Here is a 25,647-nt window from a genome sequence, read left to right as displayed (position 1 = left end):
GCCTGTGTTTATTATAAAAATAGCCCTTTGAAAAGGCTACAGTACAGCTCAGGAGCACCCCCTGCCCTCCCTCCCTCCCACACACACATACACATACACACTCCCTTTTGGAATTCCTGCCCTCAGGAGCCATAAGAATTCCTGCAAAGAATATGTTCTACAGGGTAAGTGGTTCGTTAAACAGCCACTCATGCTCAGCCTACCTCTAATGGTGTTGGTAAAAGATTTCTCCCAGGCATACATTTTAATCAATTTGATGCAGGTCAGAAACTCATTCATTATTTGAACTCGCTTGTCTGTCATTGAAATTGCTGATCTTCGGAAAGCTGAATTGAGCTTAGCCATAAACATCTGAAGTTAAGGTAAAAACAGCAGTTAGAGATCTTTGAGAGAATTGCTGAATTGCAATTGACCTGAAAAATCTAGGGACTGGCGTATAAGTATCAGGAAAAGTTTGATGGAAATTGGTCTGCGTCTTTCCCTTGAATTGTGGCAGCTGTTGTGGTCTAAAGGTCCAACCACACTGGAGATTAGACTGATGACATAAATGTATGAATTGCTAGGATACAAGGGGACTGTAGGATCCCTTCTTTAGACAAACAGAAGTATGGCCTCACCCCACCCCCCAACACACACACACACACACACACACACATTTTAAAAGCTATACTGTAAAAACAAAAGAGCAAATCTGTGAACACAAAGTTAAGGGCCTAGAAAAAAAAACACCCTCTATCCAACTCAGTGAATGTGTGTGCACAAAATGCAAACATGAAGCAACTGCAAATACAATTGCAAATACCTGTCATTACCTGGATAGGGATGAATACGATATATACAAATATCCCGATGAGCGCTGTAGGCCCCAGAATGAAAAGGGCATACATGGCACAAACAATCATTAGGATGGGTATTGTGGCTGGCAAGGGACAAAACAAGGCAGCTTCAAACAAGGAATAGCTATCATTTGATAGTATATTGAGCACCTGGAAAGAAAGCACATGGTTTTAGGCCCTAGACACATCCCCCAGACACTTCCTCAGCTGAAGGAAATGGTTGTATTATCTGAAGAGAAAAAAAGAAAAACTCTGCGGTGGGGAGGCAGTGAGCAGGGTCATCAGAGGACCAGCTTGTCAGGCCTTTATTCTGGTATGACTTTGGAGAAGAATCTTTCAGAAATTCCACCCCAGTGAAGAGGGTTAAGAGTAGTATTACCATCTAGTAGCATGCCAAAGAAAGTGCCACCTGCTTCCCCTATATCTGTCCTTCCTCCTTAGCACAACCTCCCTGAATTCAGCACAGTGATATGTCCAGCTAGAAGACTACATTTCCCAGTCTCATTTGTGGAAGAACTGTAGTCATGTAACTGTTAAGGGAAATGAGATAGAAGTCAAAATGTCAAATTAGAATTTAGATGTGAATTCTTAAAGAAAGCTGACTCAACTTGGAAGACATACCCTTATTGTCTTCTCTTACCTATAATCTGAAACATGGTTGGGATGGCTGGACCTAGTATCATTCTTGAACAATCCTGGAAGCAAAGTACCAGGATAGTGATGAAGGAGATAGAAAATTCTAGACATTGCCATGCCATCCTTGGATTGTTCTCTGGCAGATTCTTTTCACACAGAGTGAGGCAAACTCACCTTTTTTTTCTTTTATTTATTTATTTCCTTTTTGTTGCCCTTGTTTTTTTTTTATTATTGTAGTTATTGTTGTTGATGTTGTTGTTGTTGGATAAGACAGAGAGAAATGGAGAGTGGAGGAGAAGACAGAGAGGAGTAGAGAAAGACACCTGCAGACCTGCTTCACCACCTGTGAAGTGACTCCTCTGCATGGGGGGAGCCAGGGGGGTTGAACCAGGATCCTTGCACTTTGCGCCACATGTGCTAAACCCACTGTGCTACCACCCAACTCCCTAAATTCACCTTTTTTAAGTCACTCTGTTTTTTACTTAACATAAAGCTGAAACTAATCTTAAATGCTGTAACATCCTTTGAACATAACAAAATTAGAAGGAACATACTGAAGCAAAAAAGGTTGTTTTCTACCTTACTTCATACCACAGGTGACTCAACTTGACTAAGGAATTTTTCTGTATAAATAGTGAAAGTTTTCTACTAAAAACTAATGACTTAAGAAAATATCATTCAGAGAGCCAGGTGGTGGTGTGACTGATTATGCGTACATATCGCCATTAGCAAGAATCTGTGTTCAATTCCCGCTCCCCACTTGCAGGGAGGATGCTTCACAAATAGATCTCAGATGTCTCTCTTTCTATCTCCCCTGCCCTTTCAATTTCTCTCTTCTTACCAAGTTAAAATAAAATGGAGGAAAATGTTAAAAAATGGCAACCAATTGCTGTGGATTTGGGGCACTGAGACCCAACAATAACCTTGGTTGACAAGAAAAAAATAATTGTCATTCAAAAGGTCTTTACTATAGCTTTGGCACCCCAAGCACTACACAATAATAAATATCAGACCCATTGATCAATCATCTTCTTAGTCATCTATAAAATACTCCCAGAGGGTAAAAGAATAGGAAAGCTATCAGGGGAGGGAATGGGATACAGAGATCTGGTGGTGGGAATTTGTGGAGCTGTATCTCTCTTATCCTATGGTTTTTTCAATGCTTCCTTTTTATTAAAAAACAAACAAAACAAAAAAAAACTACGTATTGCCTCAGTATCCTCACTGGCAATCAAAGGCATTAGATGAAGTCACTCCTAAACCTAACTAAAACCAGAAAGTCTAAATGGCCCAGTTTGAATGAAACCTTCCTTTCCCTGAATTCTCCAGAGTTCCTTCTGTGTCTCTTAGCATAAAGTTGGGGTTTACCTGGACAATGATAAGCAAAAGGGAGACACATATTCCATCCAGGAAGCACATCTCAAAAAACCCAGGTTTTACCTTTCTAATGTTAGGCTTCTTCTGGGTCAACTTACCTCACCAACAGAGATGTGTGACAGAGTCTTGAAAGACACCAGATTTTCAAACACCAGGGTGGAGATGGCCACCTTCAACCGGATCGCTGTGCGGTAATTGATGGCCCAAGCAAGTGACCAAAAGAGGACTTTGGTAAATTCAGTGGCAAAAAGGGATAAACATAGGCCGATGCCAACCCAGATATTCCTGGAGGTGCTCTCAGTATGCCGGAGAATTTGGTGGATGAGTACTGTCTGGAAAACAGTGCAGTGAAGAGAGGAGAGGGCCACTGGGGAGTGAGGTTGACCTAGGAGGCCTCAGATAATGTCAGCAAGCTGACTTTATGAGGCAAACTTTTTAATTAATTTCAGTAGCTGCCGCTGTGCTTGGTGAGGATTAGCTTTATAAAAATTCTCCCCTAAGGAGCTCAAAGATAATGACAATGTACTAAAGTCACCAGCTCGTAAAGAAAGTAACTAATGATGTTCTTTGCCAGTCTGGGGACCAAGGAGACAAGACAGAAGAAGGGCCAGTCCCACTCACCGGCCCAATGGCTGCCATAACAATGCACAGGATGTTGACTATAATATCCATCAGAACTCGTGTCCTCTGGAATTTCCAGACCACTTTGCCCAGAGAAGCTTTCTCAGGACCCATCTTTTGTACCTCTTCATCCCATAGGATTTTAAATCTGGTCAGAGAATAGGAAGAAGAGAAAGCTGACCAGTCCATTTGCTGTTTGGAGCTACTTTGCTATGCAAACTTTAAAAGGTTCTTAGCCCCACCCTCGTTCCTGCCAGTGATAGCTACAGACAAGGAGGCTTGGTTCTCTTTTCTTCTTTTCTAAGAGCAGTAGGAGGCAAAACCTTGACACAAGTCCAAGTTGGTACCTGGAACTTTACAACCTTTTATCCTTTATTTCCTACCCATTAACTATCAATTTCCACTACAAAAATAGTTCCAAGCAGGCAGAAGCAACAGAGAAACTAAGAGAAAAAAGTTTTTCAGCAGTAGTTCTCAGGGCTTGCATGCAAAAGGTCCAAGGTTCTATTCCCAGTACCACCAATAGCCAATAGCCAGAGCTGAGCAATGTACTAATTAAAAATCCCAGTACCACCAATAGCCAATAGCCAGAGCTGAGCAGTGTACTAATTAAAAATAATAGAGAGAGAGACAGAGAGAGAAAGAGAAAGAGAGAGAGAGAAGACTCTCCAAGGCAGGGAGAAGTTTATCCATTTCAAATGTTCAAATGAAGGCCAGGACAACAAGAGGAAGATTTGTAAAATTATTATTATTATTATTACTAAAACAATAATAAATAAATAAGGAAGAGTGTTGACATCACACAGGGAGATAAGGCACAGCCAAATCTCATGGGGAAAAAGTAGTTCTCAGGAAAATCTTTAGATTTAATTCCCAGTACATTCTTGATGTAACAAGACCATCTACAATACCTCTAAGAACACTCTGGCTGCTACAAGAGTAATGGATCCTGAGGGATCAAAGGCAGGGAAAGCATGGTGGAAGACTTGGCAACCAGGTAAGAAGTGGTAGTGGACTTAAAAGTCACTGGACCTAAATAAAGGTGAACAGAGAGATGGCATGACTTACTGGTGAATTAATTCATAAGCAAAGGAAAAGTGGGACAAAGGCTATCAGTCTTCTGACTTGATCAAGTGGATGAATGGAGTTCATGGAAACAGAAAAATGAGGCTGAAGATTAGTGCATCATTGGTCACAAATCAAGGATGCAGCTTTAAATATAAGATGCATATGAGTCATTCAAGTGCAGCAGTCCAGCTAGATGCTAGACCTGATAGTTCAGAACCTGGAAGAGAGATGTGGACCAAAGATAGATGTGCTAGTAAGGTAGTCAGCAAATGTCTGGTATTTGAAGTGAATAGAATCACTGAGGGCAAAGTAGCATGGAAGATAAGAAAATCTAAGCTGATAGGAGATAAACAAAAGAAAACTCATTAAAAGGCAGAGAAAGACACTACCAGTTGAAACATCATCTGTCATAGCAGATCTGGAGACTCTAAAAGAGGAAGGAAAAAGTTCTAAAGAAGAATTGAGAACCTAAGTCCCTAAAGTGAAAAAGGATGACAGTCTGGTGGAAAGTGAGATATACTAATACGTAGGGGAAATATCTAGGGAAAACCTGAAAATGAATCCTCCTGCTTACAGTTCACTAAATCAACATTTCCTTTAAAAAAGTGACTCTGAACTTGAATAAAACATTAAGGAAGACACAGGAGTGCTGACCAGAGAGGAAGAAATATGCAACCCTGCACATGCACTACTCCAGCTATCTAGAAACTTTCTCTAGTGTTGAGATTTTAAGAGCTACCACTGACAGATTTCTGTAGGGCACAAATTGTAGAAGTCATTACAAGGCCATGATTAAAATTCCCAGCCCTTTAAGCATATTCTCCAAGCTATACTTTGTGCTTAACTACATATAAGATAAGGAAACTTCTAAAAGAAATGAATGTAAAAAGAGGGCTCTGAGAACACCCCACTGTTTAAGGCAGTAGAGTTCAGTAGAATCTCCAAGTTCATACTACCTGAAGAATGGAGTCCCTGTGCCCAAATAAAAAAATAAATAAATCTTATATTTATGCTGAAAATGGCAAAGTGGTTAACCTTTACATAGTCTGCTTCATCTTTGTTGTTCTTGTTGTTGTTTAAAGAAGAAAAACATGACCTATGAGTGTCTAGGAAAAAGAAGAAACATTGATCTATGGAAGATGGTAGGACAGGATGTGTTTAATCAGATTTGGAAAGATTCTGGACAGAGCCACAGCAGCTTTTAGCAGGTGTTTATCTTCAGGAAGTGAAGCAGTACATGAAGATATCCCCACTTAAACTTCTGTTACTTTAACTTCCTATTAAGGGATATAGATCAGACTGAGCAAGCAAAACATATTTTTATAATCAAAAGTGCCAAGCAATTTCATTTTTCTCCACCTAAACATATATTGTAATAGAAAAATCTGATAACTGGGACCAGGCTGTGGTGCACCTGATTAAGTGCTCATATTACAGTGTGCGAGAACCCAGGTTCAAGCCCCTGGTCCCCACCTGCAGGGGGAAAGCTTCACAAGTGGTGAAGCAGGGCTACAGGTATCTCTCTGTCTCTCTGCCTCTATCTCCCCCTCCCCTCTCAATTTTTCTCTGTCTTTATCTAATAATACGTAAATAAAAATAAATATTTTTAAAAATTTTGAATTTTTTAAAAAATTCTGTTAACAGTTTTTAATGTGTAACAAACATGACCTCCTGGAGCTGCATGCAGCAACCAAGTCCGTACTGCAGATAGCAAAGGGAAATTCTGGTGGTCCTGTCCTGATGCAGTGCTCATGCAAACCAGCTCAAAGTCCAACATGAATGGTACTGAAAGAGCCAGGAAATAACTTGTGGGGTCAGGGTGCATGCTTTCCCATGTAAGAACACTGGATTTAAACCCCAGAACCAATGTGGGAGTGCCATGGAAGGTGGTGTGAGAGGGAAGGAGGAACCTTTGGAGTCATAGTGGCTCTCTGTTTCTCTATCTGAAAGAAACATAGTGACTCTGTTTCTCTATCTGAAAGAAAAAGAACGAACAAATTGATCCTAATATATGCACAAGGCAATGAAAAGGAGAGAGAATGGTACTGTACTTCTCAGTTACTTTGTTACTTTTCTCTACCAGTTCTCCCCAAAGTCTCACCTCCTAGAGACTAAACTAAGAAATTCAGTATGCCCCAATCTGTAATCACCGAAACTTGTGCTACTTGGCTGCTAAAAATGATGAAGTTGTCTCATTCATTTCATCTTAAATAGAACTAGAAGATGCATAATAAGTGATATAAGCCAAAAAAAGAAAAAAAGGGGGGGTGCAAATACTGAATGATCTCATTTATAGGCAGGACCTAATAAACAGAGATAGGGAAGAAGAAAATAAAGTGAAACATGAACTAGGCATGGACTACTGAGGAAAAAGGGGTTGGGGGTGGAAGAGAACTTTGCATGATGAACTTTGCCTATTGCATGATGAAACTATACTCATGTACAATGACTGCATTGTAAAGCATTAACCCCCTCAATAAAAAAGAAACATAAATTAAGTATACAAATAAATTAATATTTTAAATGGGAAAGAAAGAAAGAAGAAAGGAAGGAAGGAAGGAAGGAAGGAGGAAGGAAAGAAAGAAAGAAAGGAAAGAAAGAAAGAAAGAAAGAAAGAAAGAAAGAAAGAAAGAAAGAAAGAGTATCCAGAGCTCAGCCACTGAAGAAGGACCACCAGAATCCATGAGTGTGAATTTTCCATGAGTGTCAATTTCCAGACCAGGAAAATGAGAGCACATGAAAGGACTAACCTCTTTGTGAGGTAGGCTCCTCTCCTCAGATAACCCAAGCAAATCTTTTTACCTCTTGGTGTTGCTGTCGGATGAGTCATATGGGGACATCGGGGGCAGTGTGTCCACAGTCAATGTGTGCTTGTAGCCTCTAATCATCACTGGTGTGAGCCAGGAAAATGTGGCAAAGGAGAACAGGCCTGCACTGTCCACAGGGTTGCTTGCAAACCTAAGACAATAGAGATGCTTGTAGTCCAGGTCATTGCCCCAAATTCTTGATTTAAATTTGTCATTCATTTTGTCTATTTATATTTATGTGATTATATTCATGTGGTGTTGGCTTAAACAGTGTACATGTTTGCAGCTTACAGCGGGCCTCCTATCAAGCTATCAGCACCTCCGCAGGAACCCAGGTATACGGAATCTCTCCCTCCTCCTGTTTAGTCACTTAATTTCTTCTTCAATGTCTTGGGGTTATCTCACTCTATTTTTTGTTATCTCCAGGGACTTATCACTCTAGAAGAATATTTTATTTCAGATAAAGATAGAGGAAAAGATGGAGAGAGGAAATGGGGATGGGGAGGGGAACCACAGTCTTTGTTCTTCAGAAGAATAATTAAGACAGGAATTGCTATATCAGATGGCTTGTCTATTTTTAATATTTTTGAGGAGTAACCATTTACTGTTTTCCATGGGGAGTGAACCACAATTTACATTTCCATTATGGTGTAAAAGTGTTCCTTTCTCTCCACATTCTAACTTATTGTTATATCCTTGTTGACATAGACCTTTCTCACAACTGTAACATGATATCTCATTGTTGCCTTGATTTGTATTTCTCTGATAATAAGGGTTAGGGAACATATTTTAACATGACTACTCAACATTTATTTATAACTAACTCTTACTGTTTGGGGATAGGGTTATTTGAAGTTTTGTTGATGAATTTTTTGAGTTCTTTATATATTTTGGATACTAGCCTGTTGTTTGATGTTTGAATACTTTATGATATGTATTAGAATATATTTTAGAATATATTTTCATTTTAATGATTTTATTGTGCAGAACTTTTTCAGTTTGATATAGCCCAGTTGGTTTATTTTTATTTCTCTTACTACTGGACTCAAGCTCCCAAACACAACTCTGAAACCAACATAATGGAATGTTCTATTTTTCTTTATTGGTAGTTTATGGTTTCTTGACTACTGTCAATGGCTCTCTTCTACTTTGAGTTGATTTTTATGCATGTGCACAGTTATCCTGTTTCATTCTTCCGTGAGTAGCACCTGGTTTTCCCCACACCATCTATTAAACCTCTCTCTATTTTACTCTTTTGGTTCCTTTGTCATAAATTGACTATCCATATACATGAGAGGTTATTTCTGGGCTCTCAATTCCATTCTATAGATCCGTGTGCCTATTTTTATTCCAATTCCATGTCATTTTGATTACTTTGCCTCCATTCTTGTTCTTTTTTTCCTCAGGGTTGTGCTAAAAGTTCTGTGTATTTTATGATTACAACTGAGTTTCTATGCATTCTATTTTATTTCCTTAAAGAACATCATTGTACTATTGACTTTTTAATTCTTCTTTGATTTCTTCCTTGATTTAATCATTATTCTATAATAATAATAGTATATTGTTAAATCTCCACATCTGAACTTTCCAAGTTTTCTTTTCTGTGGTTGATTTCTAGTTAAATTTCCTTGTGATCTGAAGAGATGCTTGATATGATTTCAGTCTTATTTTGTTTTACTAGTATTTGTTTTATATACTACAGAATGTTTAGGCACATTTGAAAAAAATGTGTACTTAGCTTTATTAAAGTGAAGAGCCCTACAAATGTCTTCTGAATCTAACCTCTGTTTTCTTGTTTAAGGCTATTGTCTCCTTGTTGATTTTCTATCTGGTTGATCTGTCTCTTGGTGAGAGTGAGGCACTACAGTTACTATTACCATGCTGCTGTCAATGTCTCTCTTCTCAACTCTGTTAATAGCTGCTTTATATATGTTGATGGCCCTTCATTTAATACATAAATACAGTAAGCGTCAAGTACTTGCAGTAAATTGATTCTGTAACCATTATATAATGTACACTTCTGGCTGTTATTTTATCTGAAAGACTATTGTAGCTGAAATAAGTGTGGCTATCTCTACCTTCTTTAGGCTCCTACTTGTTTGTCTGGTTGTTTTTCATCTTTTGACTTTGAATCTATGTTTGTCATCAGGACTCAATTTGCTTTTCTAAAAATAGCATATAGTTTAATTATGTTTGCTGAGCCACCCTGTTACTCCTTGTCATTTGAACAGTGAGTTCAATCTACAAATATTTAGTGAAATTGGGGATTCAAGAGAGTTTATTGTTTGGTTTGACTTCCTGACTACAATAAGAACCACAGTCAAGTGCAGAAATTGTGGCAAATATCTACTGAAACTTTGGTTACTGGTGTGCTGCGACTGGTTCAGACTAACTGATGAGAGCCAGTTGTAAAAATTTGGGGGAATCTGAAAGTTAGTTGTTCAATGCCACCAATGTTGAAAATTAGGTTACATCAATTTAAGAAAATTTCCTAAATATAGAGGCAATAAGGACTAAAAGTTCATCACCTCTTAATTATTGTACTAATACCTGTGCTCTTTGGATTGTATAAATCTTTTATTCCTGGGTGGCTGGAATAACATATACTATAGGATGCTATCTTTCCAATGTGTGTTCAGCGGTGAACTTGAAATGGTCACAGTAGGATTATTTACACCATAAAATTGAGTATAATACTACAAGCTGAAACTTTTTTAGCAGAATAATTGCTGAGCATTTGCCTGTGTTCAAACCCCATTATCATCTTTTAGGAGTAGTGAGGTATCAACTCCATTTGCCTTGAAAAATGAATACCTTCTATTTGACTGTCAGAAGAGTTGGATATGTGTCTTTTGCTCTCAGAATGGGGAAGGTGCAGAGTTGATCATGCCATGATAGGATGAAGCTCTCTGAGGAGGGAAGAGCTAGGACCAAACCTTAACATAAGGAAAGCACTACACAAATATCAGACAACATATGAATGAACAGAATAGAGGATGGGGAAAAAAAAGGGAAGAGGAAGAGACCATGTTCTTTTTTCCCCTTAAAGACTTAGCCATTTAATACAAAGAAAAAGTCAGAAACACATATTATGATCTAATTCTTCATGGTTTTTTATGTTCCAAACCATATAAAAGCTTTGTATTTATAGTAGATGCTATCAAGATACCATGAATGTGGATACTTGTCACATCTGCCTCTGATCTCAGGCACAGAGTATAGTGCCTTCAGGCTCAAACTCATGCTGGCCACCTCTCATCTCAAACTTTTGTTGTGCTCACGTCACCACCTGTTTGAGGCCCATGTCAGAAATAAAATGCGCCTCTCAATTGTGGTGGGTCAGTACTCTGTGGTGGGAGCTGGATGGTGGTGATCTGGTTGAGTACACACATTGCCAAGTGCAGGACCCAGGCTCAAGTCTGTTGGGAACATGTGTGTGTGAGCCTGATAGAGCTTAGGGAGAACCACCCCCATCTTTGGATGGAGGTCTGAGAAGATAACCTCTTGGTAAGTCTCTCTCAACCGAGGTGAGCATAAGGGGGGAAACTCAGACTTGGTTCTTTCCTTCTTGACTCTCAGGCCCACACATGTTCCCAACATCAGCCCAGCACCCTACCTGTAAGGATGATACTTCATGAGCAGTAAAGCATGTCCTCCTATGTCTATCTTTCTCTCTTCCTCTCTAGGTCCCCCTCCTCTCTCAATTTCTGTCCTATTAGTGAAATAGAAAGGAATAAATGGCTGCTAGGAGAGGTAGATTTAGTAGTGCAGTCACCAAGCCCCAGCGATAACCCTGGAGGCAAAAACAAAACAAAATTCTATGATGAAAACTTAGGCCATGAAGCACAGGAGTCTGTGGATTAATGCCCCAACCCACATCCTTAGGATGTAAAATTTGTTTCCTTTCTCAGGATGATTAGAATCTAGTTTCTGTGACAGTAACACTGATGACACATCCCATGCTCTCTTTCCCTAAATCATTGGATGTGCTTCCTTGGATTTCCTCCTGCAAAAGCTACCTACACATAAGTTCTTTACCCAAACTATACTTCTTGAGTAAACCCAAGCTAAGATAATACTGAAAAAATACATTGTGCCTGGTATATTATAACAGTTTTCTAGAAGGTCATAAAGTCATGAAATTTTCACAAAAATTCAAAAGAATGGGTAGTTTCACCTTATCATATAGACCTCAAAACAGATTATAAGCCCATTTCATAGATAAAAACAATTAATCACAAAGATAGCTAGAAGTGGTAGACCAGGGATTCAAACTTACTGGTTTTTGCCTCCAGAATCCCATAATTCTCTAAAATACTGCCCCACATTGTCTCTATAAAGCCATTATAAATTGAGCCAAAACAACAGGTTAGAATTTTTCTGCTTAAAGTTAAGGACTCAAATCCTTGCCTTTCAACCTTCATCTTTGACCTTAGAGTTCCCAGTGTTCTGGGAGAGAGCCGCATTCACTCTAAGACTTCCACTTGACTTTCTGCTGCAAAGAGAAGAGATCCCAGGAACTTGTCCACATAGAAAAGGTAGCATTTAAAACAGTGGTTTAATGCACTGTTAATAATACAGTATTTTACAATGCTATAATTAAGCAAGTGAACTTGAAAGTCAGACTGCCTTATAAAGAAAAAAAAAAATTAAACCTGCTTGAGTTCTCCTGCAGTTCAAAACAGACATAATCTCACCATCTGTTTACCAGGCCCTTAGAATGTGACCTTGCAGTTGTTTCCATCAAGAGGTCAATCTATGTATCTACACCTTTAATCTGGGTTGACTTGTGACTTATTTTAGTCAATAGAATGCAGTGGGGGGGAGGGGGATGTAGTGCACCAGTTCTGAACTTCAGTTTCAAAAAGCCCTGCATACTTCAATCCATTCTCCTAGCAGCCTACTGCATTATTCTGTGGCCAAGCCCAGGCTAACCTGATGAATACTGAGAGCCCAAGTGATACATTTGTTCTTTTTAACCAACCAACCCCCAGAAGCACATCTGCATTGCTAACTAACAGATATAGTAAGCTGAATCAAACCAGAAACTCATCTAATTGAGCTCTACCCATTAGAGCTACTGTTCCTACAAAGCTATAAGTTAAATAACTACTATAGAATGTTAAGTGTTGAGTCAGTTTGATGCAAAGCAAAATATTCCTGATCAGCTTTGGATAAGCTACATAACCTCTCTGTGCCTCAGTTTCTCATACATCTGAAAAAGACAGTAGCAGTATCTTTAGAGAGGTTGTAATGAATAAATGAGATGTATATGTAAAGCATTTTAGCAGGTTCTGATATATAGAAAGCTCACCTTAAACATCAACTATTGTCTCCATCTCACCAAAGGACATAAAGCAAGAAGTAAGTAAATAAATGGATAAATATACAGAGAATGGATGAGTAGATGAATGATTGGAAGAATAAAAAAAAAAAAAAGCATACAGATTAACAGCATAGGCAGTGTCCTGATGGATGAGCGGTTCTGCCCAGGACCACCCTCAATCCTCCTCTTGGCTTACCTTGCATAAGGTCTCACTGGGATCATGGTCTTCAGGCTTGGGATATATCTTTCTGAAAAGGATCTCCTACGCCCTCTCCGGTCAAGACCTGAGATAAGGTAGGGTGCTTCACCCACCATTTTTATGGCAATCCGGAGCCCTGCACTCCTAGTTGAAGAACTCTTTCAATCTGCAGAATAGAGATAAGGAAGGTTGACTAAAATGAGGACACTTCAGAATATAATAAGGCAGCCCTGTGATCTACCCAGACTGGTTTCCTTGCTCTCACTGCCCAGACCTTTTTCACTGGTCAGCTCTTCTTGCTATCAGCACAAAGCAGATTATTATATCTATAAGATATTTTACTTAAGCTTCAGGAAATCACAAATAGCTTACATTAGATTCACAAAAGATAAAATGAAGAGAATTGAAGTGTGCAACTATAGAAAACCATCAATACACTAAGAAAAGCAGTAATAGGAGAAATAGGAAACAAGGAAACAAAAGAGAAAGAAAACAGTAACTGGCATTAGTAAATCTTTGCATACTAACATCTTCTCAAAATGAAGCAGGTTAAACCCCCTAATCAAAAAGCATAGAATGACTAAGTGAATTTTAAAAAAAACCAACTGTTATATATTCTGCTTACAGGGTACTCCAAATTTGAGGATAAGAATAGGTTCAGATCGAAGGGTTCTGAAAGATACTCCAGGTATATAGAAGCAAAAAGGAAATGAGGACACTTGTATCTAACTAAATAGGCCTTCATCTAAAAATTATAAGAGATAAAGAATTTTATTATGTGGTAATAAAAAGTACGTTAGCTGACAAAATATAAAAATCATATATAGCTGTGTCTATATGAACTGATCAACACATTCCTGATAAAAACTATCTTGAAACATGAAAATAGAAACACACCATACTGAAATTCATGGGCTACAGCAAAAGCAATTCCAAGAAAGAAATGTATAATAATAAGTGCCTACATTAACACAAAACAACTCAAATAATTTCCTCAAGGAGCTAAAAAAGAACATGTTAAATGCAAAATTGGAAAAAGAAAGAAAATACCAAAGATAAATGAAAGATATTTTTTAAATGATAGATTAATGGAACTAAAAACTGATTATAAACTCCTTAGCTAGACTAAGAAAAACAGAAAAGATCCAAAAATGGAAAGGTTGACATTATAATGAATATCACAGAAATATAAAGGCTTATATCAGGCTACCACAAGCAGTTATGAACAAACAAATGTCATAATTGAGAAGAATTGGGGAAATACCTGAACACATAAAACCTACCAAGAAAGAATCATGAATAAATATTAAAGATTATCCCTGTATTAAGTTGGGTTCAAATGATAGCACTATCTGGAGGCAGAGCCAAGACAGGATAGTGCAAGTAAGCCATGTTTCCCCCCCAAAACTATAAAAATATCAGTAAAACCCAGAAAAGCTTTACCAGTATACAACAGGTAGGCAGGAAAGAAACACCATCCTTCTAGAAAACTTCATCAATACAGTCACAACAACACCCACAGGTAAACATTAGAAATTAACCTAGATGCACAGAAAAAAGTAACAGGTAACTTTAAAAAAAAAAAAATTCTCTATCTGCCCTGCTTTGTGCAGAACCCAAGTTCAAGTCCCAGCACATGCATTGCTAAGAAGCTCTGCTGTGGTAGAGTCTCTCTCTCTCTTTCACTCTATCTGAACTAAAATTTAACCAAGTAGCGAAGTCACATATGTGTAACATGAATGGTGAAAAAAAAAAAGCCCTAGAAAAAAATTCATAAAGACAGAACTGGAGAACAAGCAGAAAAGGGATTTAGAAGATTCATCATAGTGGTGTTTGTTAAAATTAGACACTCAGTTTAGCTTATAAAAGTTACCACAATATAATCACATAAAAACAGGTACTCATGGAGCCAGGCAGTGGTGTACCTGGTTAAGTGCACACACTGCAGTGCACAAGGACCCAGGTACAAGCCCCTGGTCCCCACTTGAGGGGTAAATCTTCACAAGTGGTGAAGCAGGGCTGCAGGTATCGCTGTCTCTCTCCATCTCTATCACCTGCTTCAATTTCCCTCTGTCTCTATCCAATAATAAATAAACAAATTAAAAAAAAAAGCACTCAACAGATCATTCACCAATAAGATTAAAAACTTTAAGAAAAAAAATCCTTTGGTGCAATACTCCAAACTCACTCAAATTCTGCTTTATGTTTCCCTTTCTGTTCTTCTTTCTCAGCTTCTGTTTATCAGTGGTATCATCCTATATTCATCTTTTTCTTTCTGAATTATATCACTCAATCAGTGATTTAACCTCGACATATTTCATTCTGGCAGTTCTTATCTTTTAATATTTAGAATATGCCATTCCATTCCTTTCTTGTCCTCTGTCCTCCTTCCCTCTTGATTTCTCTATCTAAATAAAATTAATAAATAAATAAATAAAATTATTTTAAAAACCACTAGAAATTATTAAGAAATTTAGTAAAGTGTCATAATACAAAATTAACATACATAACCCTTTTGCATTTATATACACAATGAATTGGAGGAAAGGAAAATCAGGAGGAATAAGATATAATTGCACCAAAAATATAAAGTACCTTGGAGTAAATTTTAAAGAAGAGGTTAAAGATCTTTACAAGGAAAACAATAACACATTGTTCAAAGAAACTGAAGTAGATATTCACAAAAAAATTAAAGGATATCTTGTCTTCATGCACTACTCAGTGGAATAATGCTGTGCTATTACAAAAAATGACATTGTTTCCCACATCTATGGACATCTAATTTTTGGTTAAGGGTACCTAAACTACTAAATGGAGGAAGGAGGATCTCTTTCCTAGCAGTGCTAGGAAAATTGGGTTGAAACATGACACTGAACCACTTTATCTCACCAGAAACAAAGGTAAACTTCAAATGAATCAAGGACCTGGATGTTAGACCAGAAACTATCAAAAATGTAGAGGAAAATATTGATGGAACATTTTCCAATCTAAATCTCAAGGAGATCTTTGATAATATAGACCCAATTGCAAGGAAAACTAAAACAAAAATAAACCAATGGGACTTTATCAAATTGAAAAGCACAGCAAAAGAAACCATCACCCAGAAAAAGAGACTTCTAACAGAATGGGAGAAAATCTTTGCATGCTACACATCAGAGAAGAGGCTAATAACCAATATATATATATAGTTCACCAAAGGTAGCAATAAAAGAGCAAATGACACGATTCAAAGGTGAGCAGAGGATATGAACAGACTATTCACTACAGAAGAGATACAAAAGGTCAACAAACATGGAAAATTGCTACACTTCCACCAGGGAGAACAGAAGAAACTGGTGGTGTTACTTTATAAGATACAGATATATATACATAAATTATGGTGAGGTCATGTATGATACAGTAAATCCTAACAATGGGATTTTCAGTTAACCCCATAGCCATGTGATCTGATTATAGCAATAACTATCTGTTGCCTTCTTAAACCCTAAGATAGCAGGAACCTCCCGCTTCCCCCAATCTAGGGTGGGGCTCACTTTCCTGCATGCTTCTCTCAATTCATATCAATTGACACTGCATCTACTGATCCCAACCTAATCTCAATGCAACGAGTACCACCTCGGCATGCTTCACTTCAGACTGTGTCCAGAGACGTCAGCCGTGGAATGTCAGTCCATCAGCATCATTACTCAGGTGAGACCTTTCCTTTCTCATAGGGCTCCTTTATTCCATTTCAGGTGGTCCACTTCTTTAAAAAGCCTAAAAACCTAGATATAGACCAGGTCCCATGAGATAGCACAGATGTACACATGTATCGACAAATTAAGGCAAAATATATACCTTAACTACTCCATATTACACTTCCCTCAGTCACTCCAAAGCTAACCTTATCAAAGTAAGGACTACAAAAGCTGAATAAGGGCAAGAGACTGGCAAACTTTAAGGATGACTCTTTAGTCACTATCAGACCACCCCATCATCTGGGGCCCTAGTCAGAGAGTCCAGTGATTCCCACACAGACATGATGAGCTTAAACCTCAAATAGATCCCTCTCTTCATTATCACTGGTCAACTCTATCAGGAACAACATAATGGACCCCTTTCTGGGCCTCCATAGGGCCTTGCCCTCAGTGTGGTTCAACAATGGTAGAAAATGTTTCATCCTCTGAAGGGGGGTTGAATAACTTCCTCTATCTTCCACCTAAGGAAGATGGGTCCATTTTAAAATTAGTGCAACTTGGAATGTTCCTACTCATGACAACAGAATGTGAGTAGACAACAGGGATGTAGAGGTTACATAGACTCCTATGATGAATATGGCCCTAGATAAAATTGATGGGGTTTACAGGCAACAATATTTACACATCTTTCCCATATTTGGGAGCTCCTCTCTTCCCTGATCCAGCTTTCTAGCCCTTTTTCCAACCATGACATCATCTCCCCAGACAATAACTTGAGTCTAACTACATATCAGAGGTCAGGCTCAGGCAAAAACTAAAAGTCATGGGCCCTTTGGAATATACCTGAAATAAACCTACTAGCTATTTCCAAAACGGAGAACCCAAATCTTCATCTGTACTATTCCAGCCTTTAGGTTCATGATTAGTCAACAATTTGTATAGCTTTATTTGTTAACTCTTTTTTCAGCCACCAGGTTATTGATGCCAACTGGACTTCCCTGGGCAGATGACCCCACCAATGTGTCCTGAAGTCCTGCTTCACTCTGCCCCACTAGGGAAAGTGAAAGACAGGCTGGGAGTATAGATCAACCTGTCAACATCCATGTTCAGTGAGAAAGCAATTACAGAAGCCAGACCTTCCACCTTCTGCACCCTATAATGACCTTGAGTCCATACTCCCAGAGGGTTAAAGAATAGGAAAGCTATCAGGGGAGGAGATGGGATATGGAGTTCTGGTGGTGGGAATTGTATTCTTCCTATCCTATGGTCTTGTCAGTGTTGCCATTTTATAAATAAAAAAATTTTAATTCACATAGAAAAGAAAATAACCCCCCCCCAAAAAAAAGAATGTTCCTAGCCTTGACTACGGAATGTGAGTTCAGACGAACAGGGATGCAGAAGTTACACAAGCTCTTGTGCTAAATATGAATGGACATGGGCCCTAGGTAAACCCTGATGGGGTTTTGAGTTAATAGTATTTATACACTTTTTCCATATCTGGGAACTACTCTCTGTTGTGATCCAGCTTCTTGCCCTACTCCTTATTCTGACACAATCATCCCAGACAATAATTTTAGACCACCTTCATGTTAGCTGTCTGGCCCAGGAAAAAATTAGTAAAGTCATGGGCCCATCAGAATATAGTTAAAATAGACTTCTTAGCTTCTTCCAACATGAAGACCCCCAAATGTCTATGTGAGGTTTCATTTCTGGTTTCTCAGTTCTGTTCTCTAGGTCTACTATATTTTTACCTTTAAGTTCCTGATTATCAAACAAATTGTTCTGTTTTATATCTTAATGCTTTTCAGCCACCAAGTTGCAGATGCTACCATGACAATAACCTGACTTTCCTGGGCAGATACTCACCAATGTGTCCTAAGACCCCACCACCCCAGAGCCCTACCCCACTAAGGAAAGACAGAAACAGGCTAGAGTTATGGATGGACTTATCAATGCCTATGTCCAGTGGAGAATCAACTACTGAAGCCAGACCTCCCACCTTCTGCATTCCATAAAGCTCTTTGGTCAATACTCCCAGTGGGATAAAAAAATAGGAAAGGTTCCAATGGAGGGGATGGGATATGGAACTCTGGTGGTAGGAATTGCCCACAATCTCTTATCAATAATTATTAAATCACTAATAAAATTTTTAAAAATGACATTTTGTCTGTTGGAGCATTATATATGAAACTGTATATGACTAGTTAGAGAGAAATAGGGAAGAAATCAAAATATAAATATCCAATGATTTCACTTATATGTATGATATAATGAAACAAATTACTTTCAAAAAATACAATAATAAAAGATAAAGTTTTTTTAAAAAATGCTTTTAAATTATATGAAAATTATGGTGAATATTGAAGTGGATTGGAATAAATAGATAAGTAGATAAGTCTCATTTCTCTGGTATAAAGATGGTATAACTTCTACTGCGGTGTAGCTGCAAAGGGGCAAAACTATACTCTACAATTTTTTTAATACTGCTAAAGAATCTTAAATCAATAGAAAGAAACATAAAAATCTGAGTAACTAACTATGAATAAGGAGACTGAATCAATAAAATCTTCTCCAAATAAAGGAAACCTCAATACCAGATGGCTTCCCTAGTGAATTCTATTATTGAGTTATATAGGTTTTTAAATTTTTTTAGATACAAATTTTTTCTCAAATATATGATTGCAAATATCTTCTACCATTCTGTATGTTGACTTTCATTCTGGTAAATATTTCTTTTGCTGTACAGAAGCTTTTTAGTTTGATATGGCTACACTTAATTACATTTCTTTCATTTTGCTTATAATGACATGTCAAAAAAATTACTGCCAAGAACAGTATCAGAGAAATTTTCCTGTTTTTTTTTCTAGGAATTTCATGGCTTCAGGTTTTATGTTCAAGTTTCTAATGCATTTAGAGTTCATTTTTGTGAGGTTTTTTATTGTCCTTGTGATTATTCATTTCTCCAATGTCCTTAACTGAAAACAATATCCTTTCCCCATTAAGTATTTGGCATTCTTGTTTTCTTTATTGGTTGAATGTGTATGTGAGGTTTCATTTCTGGTTTCTCAGTTCTGTTCTCTAGGTCAAGGTGTCTTTATTTTTTATGCTAGTGTCATTTTTTTTGTCACTATAGCTTTGCAATGTAGTTTGAAATAAGGAAGGGTCATACCATCAGCTTCATTCTTCTTTCTCAAGATTGTTTGACTAATCATAGTGTTCTTCATTTCATACAAAATGTTAGATCATTTTTTTCTATTTCTGTGAAAGACTCCAGTCTGTATTGGATTGAATCCATAAATGAGTAGTAAAAACATTTTAACAGTGCTAATTAAGTTTTGTAGTGCAAGAACAGAGGGTATATTTCAACCAATTTAACATTATGATCTTTTTTCAACATAATTTACAATGTACAGATCTTTCACCACCTTGATTATTTCCGTATTTTATCATTTTAGACTATGATGAATGTGTTTTCTTTATTTTACAGACATTGTGTTATTAGTATGTAGAAAAACAACAATTGTATTTTATGATTTTACTAAGTTAGTTCTAACAATTTTGTGGATGAATCTTTGATTTTTGTACATATAGCATCATATCATACGCAGACAGAGTCCATTTTACTTCTACCCTTCCAATATGAATGAGTTTTATTTTCTTTCTGCTCTAATTTCTGTGGCTACAACTTTGGTACTACATTGAGTATAAGTTGTAGGGCTAAATATCCTTGTCTTCTGTTTTTAGAGGAAATATTTTTAACTTTTCACTACTGAGTATGATATTGAGTATGGACTTGTTAATTTATTGAATTTTTAAATGAATAGATGTTCTATCAAATGCTTTTGCTTCAAGTATTGAGAAAATCATATGATTTTTGTCTTCCATTCTATTAGTATGATTTTCACATTTAAGGGTTTAAAGACGTTGAAGTATCCTTGCATCCCATTTTCATTATGTTATATAATTATTTTATTGTGGTGATAAATTTAGTTTGCTTATACTTTATTCCAACATTTTGCATTTATATTCACCAACAGAATGAAAATTCAACCTAGAGAAAGGTAGAAAATATTTTGCAATCATATATCTGATAAATTCATATCCAAAATATATAAGACACTCATTTAAGACTAGAACTGCCATATGATCCAGCAATATCACTTCTAGGTACACAGTCAAAGGGAATTAAATCAAGACCTAGAAGAGGGAGATTCCAGAAGATGGAAGAATGAGAAGTTGCTAGTGGCTTGAGCTCTGACATCATCTACTGGAAACAGTAGGATTTTTTTGCCTTTAGCAGGACAGTCAATAAGGCGTCCTAGCGGTGACACCAAGGAGGTGACTATAACTCAATTTGAATTAGAAAATAGAATAAAAAGAAAGGAAAAAATATTTTTTAATTATTATTCCCAAAGCATACCCCCTCCCCATAACCAGTCCCTGGGGGCCAGAGATCTGCTCCTAGCAGGCTCCCCTGCTAGGAGATTCTTTCTTTGCCAAGATTCCTGTCCCACCAGGGGGAGTCATTCATTCTAATTCTATTCCTTTCTGAAACCTTTGGCCTTTTTTCTTTCTAAGTAGCCAATTCCAGATACAGATATTCCACCAAGCAGATTCTTACTCAGACAGGGAAAGACCATCAGAGGTTTTTTGTTTGTTTTTTATTTTTTTATTGTTTTTGCTTTATTTTCTCAACAGTCAGCTGCCTCTGCTCAGGGGGCCTGAGGCAATCTGGAGCCATCCAAGCTGAAGACAGGACAGGTTTTTTTACTTTGTTCTATTTTATTATCAATAAAAGATAAACACGTATCACTTTGCCCCTCTCCTTCAGGTTGACCAGAATTAACTCTTAGTGTATTTTCCATTGCTAGGGGACTGGGTACCTTAACCACTGCTAAGTAACTTGTTTCATTCTTCCTACCACCCGTACTCATACTCTCCCTCCACCCCCCACATAGCTAATTAAATAATAACAAATAAATAAATAACTCTTTCCTTTCACTGCTTTTTTATTACTGGTCTTTTTATTATCTTTTTTCTTTTTTTTTCTCTCTTTTTTCCTTCTTTTTTCTCGTTCTTGTCATCCTTTCTTCCTTCCTCATTCAGCTTTCTGAATTCACTGATACACGTTTGGGAATTATTTGGGGGAAGAAATTTGACTCAGAGTGGACTCTCTCTGCATTTATCTCTGTTCTACTTCCCTTTCTCTTCTAGCTACTGTTAGAATATAGAATATAGAGTGGATAGAAGATTTGCATAACTGTCTATTCCTGCTATTCTTGCCTAGTCCTGAGGTTTTGTTGTTGTTGTTGTTTTGATTTCTTAACAATCAACTGCCTCTGCTCAGGAGGCTTGAGGCAATCTGGGACAGTCACATACAGGGAAAAACCCATAAGACTACCAGCAGACTTCTCTGCTCAAACTCTAAAAGCCAGAAGAGAATGGAAAGATATGTATAGAGCCCTGAAGGAAAAAGGGTTTCAACCAAGGATAATATATATACCACTAGACTAGTAAATATATAAAGAACTCATCAAACTCAGCAACAAAAACAAAAAAATGACCTCATTCAAAAGTAAGAACAGAATATGAACAGAATATTTCGCAAAGAAAAGATCTATGATTAGTCAACAATTTGTGTTAACTTTTTCCAGCCACCAGGTTCCAGATGCTATCATGATGCAAACCAGACTTCCCTGGACAGACAACCCCACCAATGTGTCCTGGATCCCTGTTTCCCTAGAACCACACCCCACTAGGGAAAGAGACAGACAGGCTGGGATAATGGATCAACCTGTCAGTGCCCATGTTCAGCAGAGAAGCAATTACAGAATCCAGACCTTCCACCTTCGGCACTTCATGATGATATTGGGTCCATACTCCCAGAGGGTTAAAGAATAGGAAAGCTATCATGGGAGGGGATGGGATATGGAGGTCTGGTGGTGAGAACTGTGTGTAGTTATACCCCTCTTATCCTATGGTTTTTGTCAGTGTTTCTTTTTTATAGATAAAAATTTTAAAAAAGAAGAACTCTAAAAAGCCAACAGACATATGAAAAAATACATCAAATCATTGATTGTTAGAGAAATGCAAATAAATAAAACAATGAGATATCATACATATCTGTCAGAATGTCATATATCAGAGATGAATAGAAACAATAAGTGTTAAGAGTAGTTGCAGGGGTAAGGAAACCCTCCTGCACTTCTGGTAGGAATGTAAATTGATCCAACCCCTGTAGAGAGCAGTATGGAGAACTCTCAGAAGCATAGAAATAGACCTATCTTGCGACCCTGCAATTCCTCTCCTCTAAATATATCCTAAGAAACCACACACATTCATCCAAAACTATCTGTGTATACCTATGTTCATACCAACACAATATGTAATAGCCAAAACCTGGAAGCCACCTAAGTAACAACAAATGAGTGACATATACACAATGGAATGCTACTCACCTATTATGAATGATAAATTTCCTTCTTCACCTAATCTTGAATGGAGCCTAAAGGAATGATCTTAAGTGAGATAAGCCAGAAAGAGAAGAATAAAAATGGGATTATCTCACTCATAGAATAGACTTAATTTGAGAAACAAGAACAGAAATGGAAAATACAAAACAGAACTTGGACTGGGTTTGGTGTATTGTGCCAAAGTAAGGGACTATGAGGGGCTAAGGGTTGGGTCTCAGGTCCTTTTTCATGAAGGTGGAGGACCTAGACTGGTAGTGAGAGTGTTTTGCTAAAAACAGAAATTTTACACATGGACCAACAACTGTATATACTGTAAACAATTAATCCCACCAATTAAAAAAAAGTTACTGTTGTAATCATTTCACAATGTATACATTTTTCAAATCAATATATTGTGTACCTTAAATTTGCACAATTTTATTATTATAGCTCAGTAAAACTGAAAAGGGGTATGTATAGTGAGTGATACTACCTCGTCTAAGGCAGTGTAGACAGAGGTAAACTAATGTATCCTCTCCACTAGTCACCAAAGTTCTTGCTTGAATAATAAGAATTCCTCTAGAATAAAATGTTCTCCCCTGTAACAGCATTTGAATATCAAAATTTTCTCATCTGAAAATAACAAATCCCTTGATGTGGAAACTGAGATACTATAGACTGTATAATGGAACATTTCTTTTATAGGAAATAATTCTGCAGAAAATATCTTAAATCATTCAACTGATCAAAAGTGATGGCACAAATATCATGGACATAGCTCTAGATTCCTGATTCTCCAAGATGATCAGAAATTGCCTAGCAGAGGCTTCCTAAATTTCTTCTAAACCTTCCTTAAGCCTGTATTTTAGTACCAACTAACATACAGTTCTAGTTATATCGCATGTCCTACTGCTCCCTAAATAAATTGCCGGTCACTGCTCTCTCTGATTCTTTTTTGATTAATTTATATAATTTTTATTTATAAAATGGAAATATTTACAAGACTATAGGATAAGAGAGGTACATTTCCACATAATGCCCACCCTCAAAACTCCATATCTCATCCCCTCCCTTGATGGCTTCGCTATTTTTTACCTCTCTGAGAGTATGGACCCAGGGTCATTATGGGATGCAGAAGGTGAAAGTTCAGGCTTCTGTAATGCTTCCCCACTGAACATGGGCATTGGCAGGTTGATCCATACTCCCAGTCTGTCTCTTTTTCCCTAGGGGACAGGGCACTGGGGAGCAGGACTCCAGGACACATTGGTGGAGTCATCTGCTCAGGGAAGTCAAGTTGGTATCATGTTAGCATCTGAAACCTGGCAGCTGAAAAAGAGTTAAGATATAAAGCAGAAAAATCTGTTACATAATTGTGAAAGAGCCTAAAGGCAATAATATTGCAGATGAGCATTTGGGGTCTCCATTTTGGAAAACTCTAGTAGGTCTATTTTAGGTATATTCCATGGGATCCATGACTTTGCTAGTTTTTGCCAGAGGCTGACATCTAATATGTAGGCGGATCCAAACTATTGTTTGGGGAGATAATGTTATAGTAGGAAAATGGACTAGAAAGTTGGATCAGGGAAGAAGTAGCTCCCAAATACGGGGAAAATATATAAATATTGTTAATTGTAAACCCCACTGGTTTGATCTGGGTCCCATATTCAGCACAGGAGCCTATGTAATCTCTACATCCCTATAGGTCTGAGCTCACATTCTGTGGTCATGGCTAGGAACATTCCAGGCTGCACAAATTTCAGGACCCAACTTCCTCGGGTGGTAGGTAGAGTATGTTATCCAACTTCCCTTCAGAGAATGGAACAGTCTCTACCATTGTTGATCCACATTGAGGACAAGGTCCTATAGGGGCCTACATAAAGGCCCTAAAAGGGTCCATTATGTTGTTCCTGATGGAGATGACTAGTGACAGTGGCTAGAGGAATCTGTTAGAGGTCTAGGCCCATGTCTGTGTGGGAATCATGGAACTCCCTGACTAGAGCCCCAGGTGATGGGGTGGCCTGGTAGTGACTAAAATGTCAACATTAAAGTATGCCAGTCTCTTGCCATTATTCAGCTTTTGTAGTCCTTACTTTATCTGACAAGGTTAGCTTTGGAGTGAGTGATGGAGGCAAGTGTAATAGGAAGTAGGTGAGGAGGGTATCTAGGTCCAAGTAGAAATTATTTGATTAGATACTTTATAGTATCTTTTTTGTCTCTGATTCTTGTACTTTGTACCTACCACTGCCACAAACTAGAACAATATAACCATCCCTCCCTTCACTTGACCAATTCTTATTTAGCTTTCAAGATTCAGATCAGACATATCTTCCTCTAGGTAAATTTTTCCACTTCCTTATTTATTTTTGCAAACACATCTGCCTTGATCAGAGCTGAAGCCCCAAAACCTAGAGAGTCACTGGTATATTTTCCATCTTACTTGAAGGAAATGAAATGACTGAGCAATTATGACTACAGGAGAATTCTGATATATACCTCCTATCTTCAGAAAAAATAGTAGAATAAGACATATTAAAATGGATTGTATAGCATAAAGTTATTCCTATAAATACATACGCTATAAAGACATAAAAATAAGAAGTCAATCCAGAAAATAAAATGGAACACTGAGTAGTAGATTCCTCATAAAA

General features: G+C 37.6%; 1 protein-coding gene across 5 annotated transcripts in view; it reads right to left on the bottom strand.

The window, feature by feature from the left end:
- The window catches only part of ABCC12 (ATP binding cassette subfamily C member 12), a 99,003-nt gene that overhangs the window by 67,442 nt on the left and 5,914 nt on the right, over window positions 1-25,647 (bottom strand). For all 5 annotated transcript variants that reach the window (XR_009548300.1, XR_009548301.1, XM_060185608.1 and 2 more), the window contains exons 2-7: window positions 12,868-13,036; window positions 7,341-7,496; window positions 3,471-3,618; window positions 2,948-3,181; window positions 813-986; window positions 204-351 (exon numbers count right to left, since the gene is read on the bottom strand). Coding sequence is in view for 3 of the 5 variants with exons in the window: in XM_060185608.1 (XP_060041591.1) it covers window positions 204-351; window positions 813-986; window positions 2,948-3,181; window positions 3,471-3,618; window positions 7,341-7,496; window positions 12,868-12,986 (979 nt within the window). In the remaining 2 variants the exon portion in view is untranslated. The remainder of the gene's footprint in view (window positions 1-203; window positions 352-812; window positions 987-2,947; window positions 3,182-3,470; window positions 3,619-7,340; window positions 7,497-12,867; window positions 13,037-25,647) is intronic.

Source organism: Erinaceus europaeus, chromosome 2, assembly GCF_950295315.1.
Source record: "Erinaceus europaeus chromosome 2, mEriEur2.1, whole genome shotgun sequence".
NCBI lineage: Eukaryota > Metazoa > Chordata > Mammalia > Eulipotyphla > Erinaceidae > Erinaceus > Erinaceus europaeus.
The sequence above is the reverse complement of the archived record's forward strand: the minus strand, read 5'-3'. Positions and strand labels throughout refer to the sequence as shown.